Source organism: Ips typographus, linkage group LG9 (assembly GCF_016097725.1).
Source record: "Ips typographus isolate SLU linkage group LG9, UJ_Ityp_2.0, whole genome shotgun sequence".
NCBI lineage: Eukaryota > Metazoa > Arthropoda > Insecta > Coleoptera > Curculionidae > Ips > Ips typographus.
This window is the reverse complement of record NC_138430.1, coordinates 8,375,905-8,390,915: the sequence shown is the minus strand read 5'-3', so window position 1 is coordinate 8,390,915 and position 15,011 is coordinate 8,375,905. Positions and strand designations below refer to the sequence as shown.

At 36.2% G+C, this 15,011-nt stretch overlaps 4 protein-coding genes across 4 annotated transcripts; 2 read left to right on the top strand and 2 right to left on the bottom strand.

Moving 5' to 3' along the window:
* Positions 1-46: 46 nt before the first annotated feature.
* Positions 47-968, bottom strand: LOC145734136 (salivary C-type lectin 2-like). The gene is made up of 4 exons (XM_081987302.1): positions 814-968; positions 654-746; positions 415-588; positions 47-360 (listed from the first exon to the last, which is right to left on the bottom strand). Exons 1-4 carry the CDS (start codon positions 881-883, stop codon positions 107-109), a joined length of 591 nt encoding a protein of 196 aa, XP_081843428.1. The 5' UTR covers positions 884-968; the 3' UTR covers positions 47-106.
* A 3,203-nt stretch (positions 969-4,171) lies between these two features.
* On the top strand, positions 4,172-5,625 carry LOC145734134 (uncharacterized). Its single transcript, XM_081987294.1, has 4 exons — positions 4,172-4,435; positions 4,486-4,645; positions 4,779-4,960; positions 5,012-5,625. Exons 1-4 carry the CDS (start codon positions 4,424-4,426, stop codon positions 5,540-5,542), a joined length of 885 nt encoding a protein of 294 aa, XP_081843420.1. The 5' UTR covers positions 4,172-4,423; the 3' UTR covers positions 5,543-5,625.
* Positions 5,626-7,156: 1,531 nt separating this feature from the next.
* On the bottom strand, positions 7,157-13,777 carry LOC145733936 (uncharacterized). Its single transcript, XM_081986967.1, has 6 exons — positions 13,617-13,777; positions 13,064-13,561; positions 10,155-10,181; positions 9,450-10,099; positions 7,873-7,888; positions 7,157-7,813 (listed from the first exon to the last, which is right to left on the bottom strand). The coding sequence occupies exons 1-6, from the start codon at positions 13,626-13,628 to the stop codon at positions 7,259-7,261; spliced, it is 1,758 nt and encodes a 585-aa protein (XP_081843093.1). The 5' UTR covers positions 13,629-13,777; the 3' UTR covers positions 7,157-7,258.
* On the top strand, positions 10,867-11,745 carry LOC145734142 (uncharacterized). The gene is made up of 2 exons (XM_081987308.1): positions 10,867-11,153; positions 11,211-11,745. Exons 1-2 carry the CDS (start codon positions 11,076-11,078, stop codon positions 11,664-11,666), a joined length of 534 nt encoding a protein of 177 aa, XP_081843434.1. The 5' UTR covers positions 10,867-11,075; the 3' UTR covers positions 11,667-11,745.
* Positions 13,778-15,011: the final 1,234 nt, after the last annotated feature.

Below are 15,011 nucleotides of genomic sequence, written 5' to 3'. Positions count from 1 at the left end.
GTTATCTATAATCTCTCATCTTATATTTTTTCAAAAAAGCAATAAATTCAATTTTTATTGTTATTTATTATGTTCAATGTAAACATACAGTTTTAGATTTGTCCACTTAATTATTGTTACAACAACATTTACTTTGACAAACAAAACTAAACTCTGTATCACAATTTATATCATTCCATCCATATGATGTCTTTTTCTGCTTATCTTGTACTATTTCAATACAATTTTCGTGGTTGCCCAGATTGTTGGGTTCGTTGGACCAAAAGTGTCTATAAACAACTGGTTTTCCGGAAGTAATCCAGATGAATTCGCTTAGGCAACCTGTACACCGTATTCCTCCGATCCAGAGATCAATTACTCCTAAATAGAACAAATACCATATTTTAGACTATAAAATATATAAAAACATTTTACCAGGAGCAGTTTTTTGAGCAGTGTTTTCTATTGCCGCTTCTTCATCAGCTGAGATTGGACTAGCAATCTCCATGCCTATTTGGTTGCAGAGAAGAACAGCTTGGTTGAAATTGACTTTTTGTTGTGCAACCAGATATTTTCTAGCACATACGGCACATCCATTGGCATCTACAGCTATAAAACATTATTTTTATTAATAAAAAAGATAATAAAACTATTCTGCTATAAATGTGACTTACTTGAACGGGATTTAATTGTTACGGAATCTGTTCCTATCAAAGTTTCGTTTGTACGAGGTAATGGTCCGGTTAATTCCAATCCAGAGTTATAGTCTAAGTAGGCAATCATTAACAAATAAGCAAAAATGTTGATAAACTCAGTTAAACTAAAAAATCTCACCGTTTCTGTTTATAGTCGCAGCATTTCCAATATGGAAAATCAGGAGACTTAAAACCAACACTCTTAACATGTTTAAGCTGTATAATGTTAATATCTGAGGCAAGACAGCCCTTTTATATACATTTCTACCAAGTGATTTGAATATATCGTACTTATATTAAAAGTCGTTTATTTTAGAGCAAAAATAGAACTTGTTATTTAGTTTGCAGTTAATCAGAGGGACTTTTTTCTTAAAACAACTGGTTTATCGAAACCACTTAAGGTTCATTCCAACTACCTGCATGGAGCGTTTTTTTCCGACTTATCACAAATGGGGGGTTTTATACATCAGTGCAAAAACTCACAGGTAATTAGTTAGGTTTGCAAATTGGATCAATTTCTTGTAATGCAATAACTGAAGTTATTATACCTATTAGGAGTTATCTATAATCTCTCTTCTTGTATTTTTTCAAAAAAAGCAGTAAATTCAATTTTTATTTTCATTTATTATGTTCAATGTAAGCATACAGTTTTAGATTTGTCCACTTAATTATTGTTACAACAACATCTACTTTGACAAATAAAACTTAACTCTGTATCACAATTTTTATCATTCCATCCATATGATGTCTTTTTCTGCTTATCTTGTACTATTTCAATACAATTTTCGTTTTTGCCTGTATTATCAGGTTGATTAGGCCGAAAATCTCTATAAACCATTGGTTTCCCTGAAGTAATCCAGATAAATTATAATACAATAATTTTGTACTAAACAAGCCAATCGAAAGCGCCATTAACCTAAGGCGTAGGAATCCCTAAAACAGGCGCCATCTATGAACTGACTTGGAAAACAAAACTAATTCAGAACATTGAATTAGCCTCTCAAACTTCAATAGTAAACAAATAGAAAAAACTGCAAAATTATGAAAACCACCAGGTAAGTCCCTAAGGAGGAAATTGAACCGTAACAAGTTTACACCACTGGAGAGAGGAGCTTAAAACGGTTAATTTGAGTGGTTCAACCTTCCTGAACTCCTGAAAATAACCGAATTACAGGGTGTTTCGAATTTTAAACCACAGTTTAAACATACCTGAAAGTTTCACAGTCCGTCAGTGCTCCAGTGCCGCTCAGGGGGGTGAAAATTCGATAAATGGCCTGGCACACTCACTTGCACTTTGCACTTGCAACATGAAAAACTTGAGGACCCGCTCCCGCTCAAACTCTGCGTTGTCACTGTTGTCAGATTTATTCATTGGCTAGCAACGTCGCAATTGAAGTTGAAAGTTGCCAAAAATGTCAATAATTTTGACAATTGACATTGGTTTTGAAGGAATTGTTATATCAGGTTGTGTTTAGTTATTCAAATTAAAGAAAAACCAGTATATTTTTGCTGTATTCTACTAGTCCATGTAGTGGAGCCAGACCGTAAAATTAACGCAAGAAAGAACCAAGATTTAGGGTTATTTTTTTAACCAAATAAGAAGCAAGTAGGGTAAGTTTTTTTGAAAGATACAATTGGCTTTTAGTAGACCATTTTTTTTTTAGTTCAAACTTCTTCAATTATGTTCTAACTAAGACTATTTTAAGGATAAACCATTCAGAATTTGTCCCGTGGTTCAACTAAGTCTATTGAGATGATAAAACTGTTGAAAAATCCAATCCTGAAGGCAGAATGCTCTAGTGGTGAATTGTTAGCATTTTGACTGTGTAAGTTTCTAAAAGAACATATTATAGCCAAAATATCATTATACAGTCAATTTTAAATATAAAAAGTTATTTACAAATATGAAATTGGTGGGTTATGGTGCAAAAACCCCAGCATAATTTAGGTCAAAAGTAGTTTGCCTCTTCGACACCAGATGGCACTGAGATAGTTTTTGTGTGAGGATAAAAAATACTACAAAATGCCCCAAAACTCGCCCCTCTAACTCCTCACGTTACCGAGATATTGAATCTTAAATAGTACTTAAAATGTTGACAAAAAATGGCAGTTTTCAGCAGGAGCAAATTAAAAATTTGCCAAAAATGCACTTTTACCAAAACTGTAATTTTTTGTATTTTTGAAAGGTTGTAACTTTTTTATTTAAACTCCTATCAATTTCGCTAACCGGCCATTAGAAAGAGCATAGAGTTTTTTTTTTTTAGTTTTCAGTTTATATCAGGTTGTGTTTAGTTATTCAAATTAAAGAAAAACCTGTATATTTTTGCTGTATTCTACTAGTCCATGTAGTGTAGCCAGACAGTAAAATTAACGCAAGAAAGAACCAAGAATTAAAAGAAAGATAACTAACTTCAAAAGAGATACATATTTTTCATCTACATTATTAGGTCAAATCCAGCCTTGTAATAAAAACGTGATATAATATTTCGCTGTTACATTACAACTGAAGCAAATTGGAATCGATTAATTTTGCATTCAATGGCAATCCATTAACATACATTTGTATAATTTTGGGTGTTAAAACGTTATTGCGAAAACATGGTACATATTTTGAAATTAGAACAGTGATGTGTTATGACTGGCAGTGTGATTTCATTGGGAGAAATAATTGTTAATGTGCGGCATTTAATTCCATTTCTATTGTGATCAAATATGCTAATTTTGATATTTCGATCGTTTATATGGCGTTGCCATGTGGGTCTTATTATTTCTGATTAAAATTTTATTTGCGGCAATCAATAAACCTTAAGTCGCACATAAAGCTTGCACTTGCCAGGGTCTTCCTTGCTTGCAAAATTGCCTCGATTTACTTGTTCTTGCTTAAGAGTTGTTCAAGGATAGCAGACTTACATGACTTAAAATTTGCCAAGTCAGTTTTAAGGAAATTAAAGAAATAAATCAGATCTTTAATTTAGAATTCAGATTCTTTCTTTAATCATTTGATTATAGTAACTGTCATTCATCCAGTTGCTCCACATAGAAAACTTGATTGCAGATTAGCAATCAAACTACTATAATAGGATTCACAGAATAGTCTAGGCGATATCGCAATAACAAATTCAAATTTATTTATTTCAAGACATTACGTAATGCATACGTTTAAAGGTACAATTAAAAGAGCATTGATTATCGTGAAAACCGACCCACCCCAACCTAGACCTTAACCCAGAATACCTGAAGTGGTTTGTGGGGCTTTCTACCAGTTTAGCCACACTACCTCATAGAGTTTTTAACGTTAATTCCAAAGCATTTGATAAGTTTTTCGAAATTTTTGGGCTTAAATTAACTTGTTTCCTTAACTGTACACTTCAACTTAGGCTGCTTTAACCAGTTGATGCCAGTTTAAGAAATATAACTTTTAAGAGAATATCCCATCATCGAGACGATCTCGTGTATAAGGTTCTTACATAATTTTTTATTCATTTCACTTGGTAACCTGTAACGAGATCAATCAGAACCGGACCAATAGAAAGGGAAAGTAGTACGTCACTCGTATGTGCAAGAAAGAAAAGAGATATGCGATTACCGGAATATACCATGAGCAGGGTGGGAATCAACAATATGGTTTCGTTTCGGGTACAATTAGCCGCCCATTTGGATCAGTATAAAAACAAGCGAAATTTTGGAGATAACGTCAGTTCATTGAAGCTTATCATTGTATTAATACCATCACAGCAAAATCAACCAAAATGGCTTTTAAAGTAAGTTCTTATTGTTGAAAAAGGTACTGTTTTCAAGTAAGTTTGTTTAGGTTGTCATCCTGGCCCTTGCCATTTCCTACGTCAGCGCTGGAGACTTGTTGGCTCAACCGGCCCTTCGTTATTCGCCAGCCCCTGCGGTGAGCAGCACCTATTTCCAACAGTCCTCCTCTCCAATTGCCTACGAAAAGTATGCTACCTCTGCTATTGCTGGTGAGTTGATTTTCTCTTTTCTTTACTCATAATTTGATCAGGTGAGACAGTACAGGATACTCAATATGTTCTACTCTCTAGTTGATAATATTCAGTCCTACAATGAATTCTTTTTGAAACAATCTGTTTTTAGCCCAACCTGTGGCTTACCACGCTGCCCCAACTGCAGTGTCCGTACAAGCTCCTTCAGTAGGAATCACCCAGCAGACTCTCTCCAGATCACTTGGAGGAGCCCAGTCACTTTCCAGCTACTCTAAATCAGAAGACAGCGCCTTCTCCAGCGTACGCAAATACGACACCAGGATCACTAACGATGTAAGTTTTATTTAGCCATAATCATCCCATTACTCAATTGTCAAATTTCAGTTGGGTTACGGATCACCTTTGATCACCAAATATGCTGCTCCTGCCCCCATTACCTACGCAGCCCCAACTCAATATATCACTAAAACCTACGGTGCCCCAGCTCCAGTAGTGTCATACGCTCAAGCCCCATCTCAATTCGTCACCAAAACTTACGGAGCTCCAGTTGTGTCCTACGGAGCCCCCGCTGCTTATGCCGCCCCATCTCAGCTAGTCACCAAAACTTACGGCTCCCCAGTTGTGTCCTACGCCGCCCCAGCTCCCGTTTTGTCCTACGGCGCCCCTGGACCAATCGTGACTAAAACCTACGGAGCCCCAGCTGCCTATGCCACCTCCTCTCCAGTCTTGTCTTATGGTGCTCCTGGACAGGTTATCACCAAGACCTACGCAGCTCCTAGTCCAGTTTTGTCTTACGGCGCCCCTGGATTGGTTGCCAAAGCTCCTGTTGTAGCCAAAGCCGCTGTAGCCTACTCTCCAGCCGCTGTAGTGGCTCACACTAACTTCCAAGGCTACGGAATCGAGTACCATTATTGAGGAGCATAAACAGACTGCGTTATAGATTAAGAGCATTTTTGTAATTTTTGTATTTATGGAATAAAACATGTTTGGTTATTGAATTTAGTTGTTTTACTGTTCGCAAAATGACTTAAAAGAGTTATCTATTTTATTCTTTACAAATAGCAAAAGTTTGTGGTTAACTTATCAGTAGGTATTCTATTAAACGCACTTAATAAATTGTTATAATTAAAAATGATTGCTACATACAGGGTTGCCAAATCCGTCCACTTAATTTCCCCAGTCAAATCGAAATAACAAAACTATAAACAAAAAAATTTGTTTAATAGATTATAATTTGTTATTCCTGGATTTTAATACATTTCATTATTCTCTCTTAAATATAATAGCAAAAGTTAACGAGCTTGTTAAAGATGTCACAATTTGACAGCTCTTAACTTGGTTCCTGTGACAGTTAGGTCGTTCGTTCCAACGTCAAAATGTAGCTTAAAACTTCCAATTTCTTTTGCCAAAATAGATTTTTTTTAAAAAATACTAATAACTGAGAAAACCATATAACACTGTTGTGCACGCCAAACTTAAATACAGTTAATATTTAGGCAAATTGCTGTAATCAGATTCTAATTAATATACTCGATTTTGTGTTTTAATTCTCTCATCAAATTCTTGCTTCTTTATACAGGTGTGGTAAATCCAAAATCGACCATAGGAAAACCGTGTAACGGACAGAGAAACGTAGATAATTGCATGCGCGGGACAAAGACAGAAAACGAAAAAAATATCAAGTAGGCCATATTTTCAGTGCGCTGTTGCCAAAATCCAATACCGTCGACAAAATTAATTTTGTTCCTTGATTATTCTGAAGCGAGTTGTGTCAGGGATTACTCAAATGTACACTAACATAACACACTACTTTATTGTTGAATAGTAAACTTAATAAAATACCAATTAGAGTAACAAAAAAAATTAATTTTGTCGACGGTATTGGATTTTGGCAACAGCGCACTAAAAATATGGCCTACTTGATATTTTTTTCGTTTTCTGTCTTTGTCCCGCGCATGCAATTATCTACACGTTTCTCTGTCCGTTACACGGTTTTCCTATGGTCGGTTTTGGATTTACCACACCTGTACATCTCGTGTTTTTTCGTTAACTGTCATTGCTCTTTTCCTGTCTTCGTGGACACTTTTCTTCTGTTTTTTTAAAGTTGACAGGTGTCCTTATTTGACACGTGCTAAGTTGTTTACTATATGACAGCTAGAAATTCGTTCAAACATCAAAATATAGCCCCTAGTTTCAGTTTTCTTTTAGCTCAACCCATCTTCTTCTTTCTACAACAGTGTATCTGTACTAGAAATATAGAAGGTGGTACAATTTGACAGCTGCTAACTTGGTTCACTTTTGACAGCTTCTGAATTAGTTCCTGTTAGGAGGTTTGTTGTCAAAATGTAGCCCAAAACTTCTGCTCTCTTGTATGAAAATAAGATTATGCTGTAACAATTTAATAGGAATGTAAATGTTTTGAATGTGACCTTTTTTTCATTCCTATTATCATACATAGTTACGTCATCTCATTTTACTTTGATTTGCTATTTAAGGTCAATCTCAGTCTGGGACAATAGAAACTATACATTTGTGTCAATGATTTTTATTTATTCCCAAAAATGGCTTTTAAATTTGTCAAAGCAAAATTATTTACAAAATAAATAAATTGTCTAAAATACACTATTCCATTTACCAGGCTGGGGCGGCGTAGCTGGACAACACAGGTTGAGCGTAAGCCTTAGCTACCACAGGGGCGGAGTAAGAGAGAGCTGGGGCGGCATAAGAGTTGACAACAGCTGGGGTGGCATAAGAGCTGACAACAGCTGGGGCGGCTTTAGCCACAATTGGGGCAGAGTAAGACACAGCTGGAGCAGAATGGGTGGTGTAAGTGGAAACGATGGATTTGGACACTGCAGGTGCGGAGTAAGAGGCAACAACTGGGGCGGCAGCGGCGTAGGTGGCTACTGGGGCAGCGACAGTCTTAGTCAAATAAGGAGCTGGGGCGGCATAGGTAGACACTACAGATGGAGAGGGGGCCAAGTAAGATGGAGCTGGGGCGGCGTAGCTGGAGATCACAGCGGGAGAAGAAGCCACAACTGGAGCGCTGTAGGAGGCAATAGCTGGAGCGCTGTAAGATACAGCTGGTGCAGCATAGGCAGACACTGATGGGGCACTGTAGGCCAAGCTTGGAGCAAGCAGATTTCCAGCGTTAGCCAAAGCCAAAGTGGCGGCAAGGATGACGAACTAAAATCACAAAAAAATTAGTAATTCACATTGAAGGCATACCCCTAGATACTACTTACTTTAAAAGCCATTGTAGATCGTTCGGTTTATCTCGCAAAACTGATAAATTTCAAGTGGAATGCCCGATTTTTATACGAAATGCTCAAAAGATGCGGTCGTATATCCTTGGGTGTGCAACTTTCGCTGAAATAGTATCGTAAGCTAGATGTTATGATACGATCACGGTCGTCACGTTCATTAAAAATGCAATCAAATCTTGAGCGTTGAAGAAAGGTTATCAGTTAACCGGAGAATCATAGAATTGAATGATTAATATCCGTCTGACTTAATATGGAATAGTATCAATTAAAGGTACACCATGTTAGATTGATTGATATTAGCTACCTACGTTTGCATAAATACAGGAAGTTAGACTTATTAAGTTAGTATACTAATTAGCTGCGCCTATCAATGGTTTTTTTACTAGTCTGTTGAAGCTGTTGATAGACAGAACAGCAAATTTTGGTTTAATTATTTTTCCGGTTGGTCTTGCACAAAAGATCTGTCATTGCCAGTCAATAATATCACTAGGTGTCTCCCAATTAGTCAAAAATGACTCTTATTGACAACAAAAAACAAAACTATAATTTGTATACTATTTTCATTAAATTGACTTCAGTATAACTTCAATTATTGAAATAATGGTAATCTCAGAATTAGCCAGATATTGAATTAAAAAAGCTGTAACATCTCTACATCATATTCTAATAAAATATAGGGCAATACAAGTTGTTTATACTAGCAGGTGTAATACAGGGTGTCAAAGCTTCGATTCCTATTACGTTATGTCAAGACAGCTCTAAATGTCCAGCTATTGGCCATTACCCTTAAAATGTCAATGTCACGTGAACATTCAACCAATAAAAGCCAACAATTTCCGATTTTCAGTTGGAAACCAGTTTGAAATTGCCTCTACAGTCAATAGTATCAGTTTTGCTTAAATTTTATTCTAATCTTTTCATACTCCTGTATAATTTTAGTGTCATATATTATTATCACCTATATTGTGGTCACTGTTTTTATTACGTACACCAAATTTGTTTTAGCATTATTATTTACTTAAATTGCCCCCAAACGACTTCCAATCATATATTGTAAAAACCTTTAAAGGTAAATAATAAATATAAATTTGATAGGTGAGTAAGAAACGTAAACTACAAATTAAGAAAATATGTAGTTGAAATACTTATTTTACAAAACAGTGGTCCATTACAACATTTTTGGGTTAAAAATATGTTTAAGCTCGGTCAAGCCAACCTTTTAGGAAGTTTTTATCAACTCATACACAAAAAAACACTTTTATACTCACAATAGTGTTTCTATTATTATTAATGGTTCTAAGTTGTTCATTCACAAACGAAAAGCAAGATCATACATCTCTTTGATAATACTTGCATTTTCTTTTACTTGAAAATTACATAAATCAGTGATTTCTGGGTCAGCTTTTAGATTCTAAACTCTATTTACACAATAAAACCATATTTTTATTTAGATGAGTGTAATTGTATTTTTCAAAATGGTCTGCGAAATTATATACAATAATTATTATACAAAATAAATAAATTGTCTACAATTCGTTCAGTCTAATCACATTTACCAGGCTGGGGCAGCATAGCTGGACAGCACAGGTTGGGCGTAAGCCTTGGCTACCACTGGGGAAGAGTAAGCTAGAGCTGGGGCGGCATAGGCTGCTGGGGCAGAATAAGATGACACTACTGAAGGGGCAGAGTGGGTGGTGTAGGTGGAGTAGATGGATTTGGACAGTGCTGGGGCGGAGTAAGAGGCAACAACTGGGGCGGCAGCGGCGTAGGTGGCTACTGGGGCAGCAACAGTCTTAGTCAAGTAAGAGGCTGGTGCGGCGTAGGCAGACACTACAGGGGAAGAAGCCAAGTAGGATTTGGCAACAATTGGAGCTGGGGCAGCGTAGCTGGAAATCACAGAGGGAGATGGAGCCAGGTAGGATTTAGCTACAACAGGGGCAGCAGCGGCGTAGGTGGCTACAGGTGCAGGATGACTTTGGTAGGTGGAGGAGATTGATTTGGATACAACAGCGGGAGAAGAGTAGGCGGTGTAGGCTGGGGCACTGTAGGCAGCAACTGGAGCACTGTAAGTGGCTACAGCTGGTGAGCTGTAGGCGGTGATTCCTGGGGCGGCATAAGCTGAGACTGCTGGGGCACTGTAGGCTAGGCTTGGTGCAAGCAGGTTGCCAGCGTTAGCGAAAGCCAGAGTGGCGGCAAGGATGACGAACTAGAAGTCAAAGAATTAGTTTACCAATAGATCAAACTTACTCAGAAAAACTTACTTTAAAAGCCATTGTAGATCGTTCGGTTTATTTTGCAAAACTGATACATTTTCGGTGGAATGCTCGAATTTTATACAAAATGCTTAAAGGATACGGCAGTCGTATATCCTTGGGCGTGGACGGTACTTTCGCTAAAAAAGTATTGTTGGCTGCTAAGCTAGATGTTGGGTTAGCATCACGGTCGACACGTTCATTAAAAAAACAATCAAATTTGGCGTGTAAGAGATTATCAGTTACATGGAGAACCGTAAAAGTGTATGATTGGACTATGGATTAATGTTTTATGTACCTTTGACTACAAAATGTCTGGTGATAACCTGAAGACAGATACAGGAAATGTAAGCTTCTTAAATAACGTAAATGTTATTTAAAAATCAGACCACACGTAGTTATGTAAAAGCCCAAAATTTTGCCTTTCACCAGTTTGACTTGAATTTTAGGATTGCCCTGTTAAGTAATTAGAGGCATCAGTGACCCTTCTTAAGAAATTTAATTGCACGAATTTGGAGAAATTGATAAACATCTTCAAATCTGCAATATTATTGAGTAATTATTAAAGTTTAATAAATTAGCGATTATAAACACAAAATTGCTTAAAATACAATACGTTGACAGATAAAAGCTTGTTAACTTTCAGTCTAATCAAGTTTACCTTTTAACTTACAAACTACTTTTCTAATCCGACAATCAAATTGAAATAGGATTAATGTCGAAAGTTTGTATTTTAAATCAAGTTTCGGTTAGTATAATCTATTTGGTAATGTTTGTTATGCAAAACTGGAGCGTATAGCTTTAACCTAGACCTTTCGGTTTATGTTCTTAAGTAACATTGTCGCAAATCGCCGAAAGTGGTTGAAACCACTTTGCATCCTGTCTTGTAAGTTTAATACTGTTTAAAGGGCATTAACTATATATAAGCAGATGCTTTTACCGAAAAAACTATCAGTTTCAGTTCATCAGTATTGTCAACAACAAAGAGTAAGCAAAATGGCTTTCAAGGTATAATATCAATGAAATAGGTTATTTTGTTATTATTTAATGTTTTTGATTATTTAGATTGTAATTTTCGTTGCTACTTTGGCTCTTGCCAACGCCGGACTACTTCAACCCCAAGCAGCCATTACAAGCTACGCCACTCCCGTAGCTTACTCAGCACCTGCTGTAGCTGCCTATTCAGCACCAACCGCTGTCAGCCGTTCAGTTGTGTCAACTTACACAAATCACGCAGCTCCAGTAGCTTATTCAACACCAGTTTTCTCTAAAACTGTAGCTCCAGTTGGTTATTCAGCTCCAGCACCTTTAACTTACGCTGCTGCAGCTCCAGTAGCTTATTCAACACCAGTTTTCTCTAAAACTGTAGCTCCAGTTGCTTACTCAGCTCCAGCTGCTGTAGCTTACGCTGCCGCATCTCCAGTAGCTTACGGAGCTACTCAGTTATCTTACAGTGCCCCCGTGGCAACTTACGGAGCAGCCCCTGTTATTTCCGCTTATGGTGTTCCTAACTGGAGTTAAATAATGATTGTTTTGTTATGAAATGTTTTATTATTATTATTTATTAATGTGCTTTAATAAAGGATTTTGCAGTTAACAAGCTCTTTAACTAAAATGTAATTTTTAGTGTTTTGTTGAATATGATACATCCTGATATAGGTGCAGGGTGTAAGACTACTAGTTATACAGGGTGTCTAAAAAGTCTGGAATATTGCAAATATCTCGAAAACTGCTGATTTTATTTTTCTCAAAATTTGCGTTTTGTTAAAGTAAATAACAGCGCATGACGTGAGGGTGAAATGAGGTTCGCAAGTATACAGGGTCAGTCACAAAGTATACCAACTTTCTTAATTCAAACCTAACACACTGTATATTACTTCAGATTTTAAGAGTACTTATAAAGGCCAATTCAACGATATACGATTTTTATTTTTTTTTTGATTTTTTTTTTTTGGATTTTTTTTTTTGATTTTTTTTTTTGTACCTGCCTATAACAATGATAGGTGTAACAATGACAGCTAACGTCAATATAATGTTAAATTAATTGGCAAATTTTCCTATTACTTAAAATGGTGTTTTTCAGTGAGATGAGAGAAGGAGTGAAGAAGGATACTTAAGATGTCAGTCTTTTCCTTCTCACTCAAAAACACCATTTTAAGTAATAGGAAAATTTGCCAATTAATTTAACATTATATTGACGTTAGCTGTCATTGTTACACCTATCATTGTTATAGGCAGGTACAAAAAAAAAATCAAAAAAAAAATAAAAATCGTATATCGTTGAATTGGCCTTTATAAGTACTCTTAAAATCTGAAGTAATATACAGTGTGTTAGGTTTGAATTAAGAAAGTTGGTATACTTTGTGACTGACCCTGTATACTTGCGAACCTCATTTCACCCTCACGTCATGCGCTGTTATTTACTATAACAAGACGCAAAATTTGAGAAAAATAAAATCAGCAGTTTTCGAGATATTTGCAATATTCCAGACTTTTTAGACACCCTGTATAACTCATTTTTTCTGCAAAATTTTAGTTTCTGGATTGCGTTCCTCTTTTTCTTCTCACGCTCTGATGATATATTTGTAAGAATATAGTCTAGCACGATTATTATAAATGATAATTTCACGTAGTCATAGAATCATAATAATGCCACTGTACGATTGGTTTATTTAATGTGGTTAATGTCCAAATATACTTAAACCTAATAAAAATGAGACATTTTCGAGAAATAGCTAAAAGTAAAAGCTTTTCAATTAACCCGAAAATTTTCATTCTAGCATTTTTCCTAACAAATTTCCCTCGTCCTAAAGGATTCGTGAAATTATGAAAATCTTGTGGTATTAATTCAGAAAAAAAAAATTCTGTTAATTTGCAATACTAGTTACACTTTATTTCAGCATATTACATTGTTCTTACCAAGTAGACACAGGCGAGACATAAGAAGTAGCTCCTGCAGAAGCACTGGCGGAAGCGGAAGAATAAGAGACAGCTGGTGCACTGTAAGCCACTGGAGCTGAGTAGGCTGGTGCAACGGGAGCACTGTAAGCTACAGCTGGTGCACTGTAGGCTACAGCTGGAGCAGCAACAGCTGGAGCGGAGTAAGTTGATACAGCTGGAGTGGCATAGGATGAGTAACTTGCTACAGGAGCAGCAAAAGCTGGAGCGGAGTAAGTTGATACAGCTGGAGCGGCATAGGACGAGTAACTTGCTACAGGAGCAGCAACAGCTGGAGCAGAGTAAGTTGATACAGCTGGGGCAGTGTAGGTCGACACTACAGGGGCGCTGTAGGATGAAACAGCGGGAACGCCATAGCTGTAGGCACTAGGGCTGGATGATAGAGCTGAGATGAGCGGACTTGAGTAGTAAGAGCCGCTGGCGTTGGCGAAAGCTACTAAAGCAGCAAGGATGATGATCTGTAAATAATGTTTCTTTACAATTTGATGTTTTTGTTTAATAAACAAAACTTACCTTGGCGGCCATGTTTCTACAAAGTCTTCTCTGTCAGTACTATAAAGAACAACTGATCAATTCAGCTTCCTGCAAAGTCTTTTATATTCAAAAAAGTCGTTAAGATTTATAGAACAACAAAACCACTATATCGACCAAAAAAATTAATAAAACACACTAAAATAGTCAGTTTGGGCAGATGGTTGGGATTTTTCAGACCATTAATTGGCGAATCTACATCAAAATAGTTAGTGGTCGACAGCCATTAATTTGAATTTTCGCGAAACTGGAATAACAAAAAAATAATTAACATACATTGCATAACCATGTGTGTTTTGCTATTTTTAACATTCAGGTGGCAATAGTTAAACTATATTCTTGTTAAATAAGGTTTTTTTAGAATCCCATAGACTTTCTTTTATAGATATTTGATATCAATTTGCTATAAACTTGCCATGTGTCATAAAACAGACTGTTTAACATTAGTTCTGTTATAGCAGCAATTTTCACTGTCAAGACCAATTAAAATGTTTCGTCTTTTCAAATTAGCATTTTACGTACCCTATGACAATAAATACTTGTTTGTTATACAAATTTTATTAAGTAATCTACTAGTTATCAATGACACCTATTATGTTTGATTAAGAAACCTTTATTGCTACTATAAGATCATATTGCTCAACATAAATAAAACAAAACAATATTATTTAAGTAATTCAAATATCTTCTCAACAACAGTTTTTTTAACAATTGTTTTCCCAGAAAAACCTAATTGTTTTCCAGTTTTACCTTACTGTATAATTACATAAAAATATTTCCTGAACTAATTAAAAATTGATCACCAAATATCCGAGAAAATTTAAACTTTTACAACACAACAAAATGTCGCAAAGTAAAGCTCGAATCAGATGAGAAAAGGCCACCGCATCATCAATGACGCAGTTTTTAAAACTATTTCTTTCTCCTTCTACAGTTGCCGTCGCATTAGATATAATCAGAGGCGTCCTATTAAAATATTCCCGAAAATATATTGTTAAGCGGTCAAAAAGCCACTTGGCAACGTAGTACGGTTTTTACTTGGACACAATTAAAACAGATGCGGCAGCGGCCAGGTACATTTGGACCTTTTTATATGCTTTTACTAGCCGGCACTCTAAACGGTGTTGCCAAGTTTAAAAAAATGTAGTGGCGGACAGGGAGACTTAGGGGGTTAGGTTAGGTTCCGTTTTAGTCTGGTGTTTTGGTTGTATTGTTGATGGTCGCAGTTGAAGTTCACATAGTGTTATGAATAAAAAACGTTATTTTGTCAAAATGTCTTTCAAAAAGGTTGGAAAGAAAGGTGTTATCATATACAGCCAAGGCCGTGAAATCGTCAGTAACGTCTTACAATTTATGAAGAAAGAAGCAGAAGGAGTT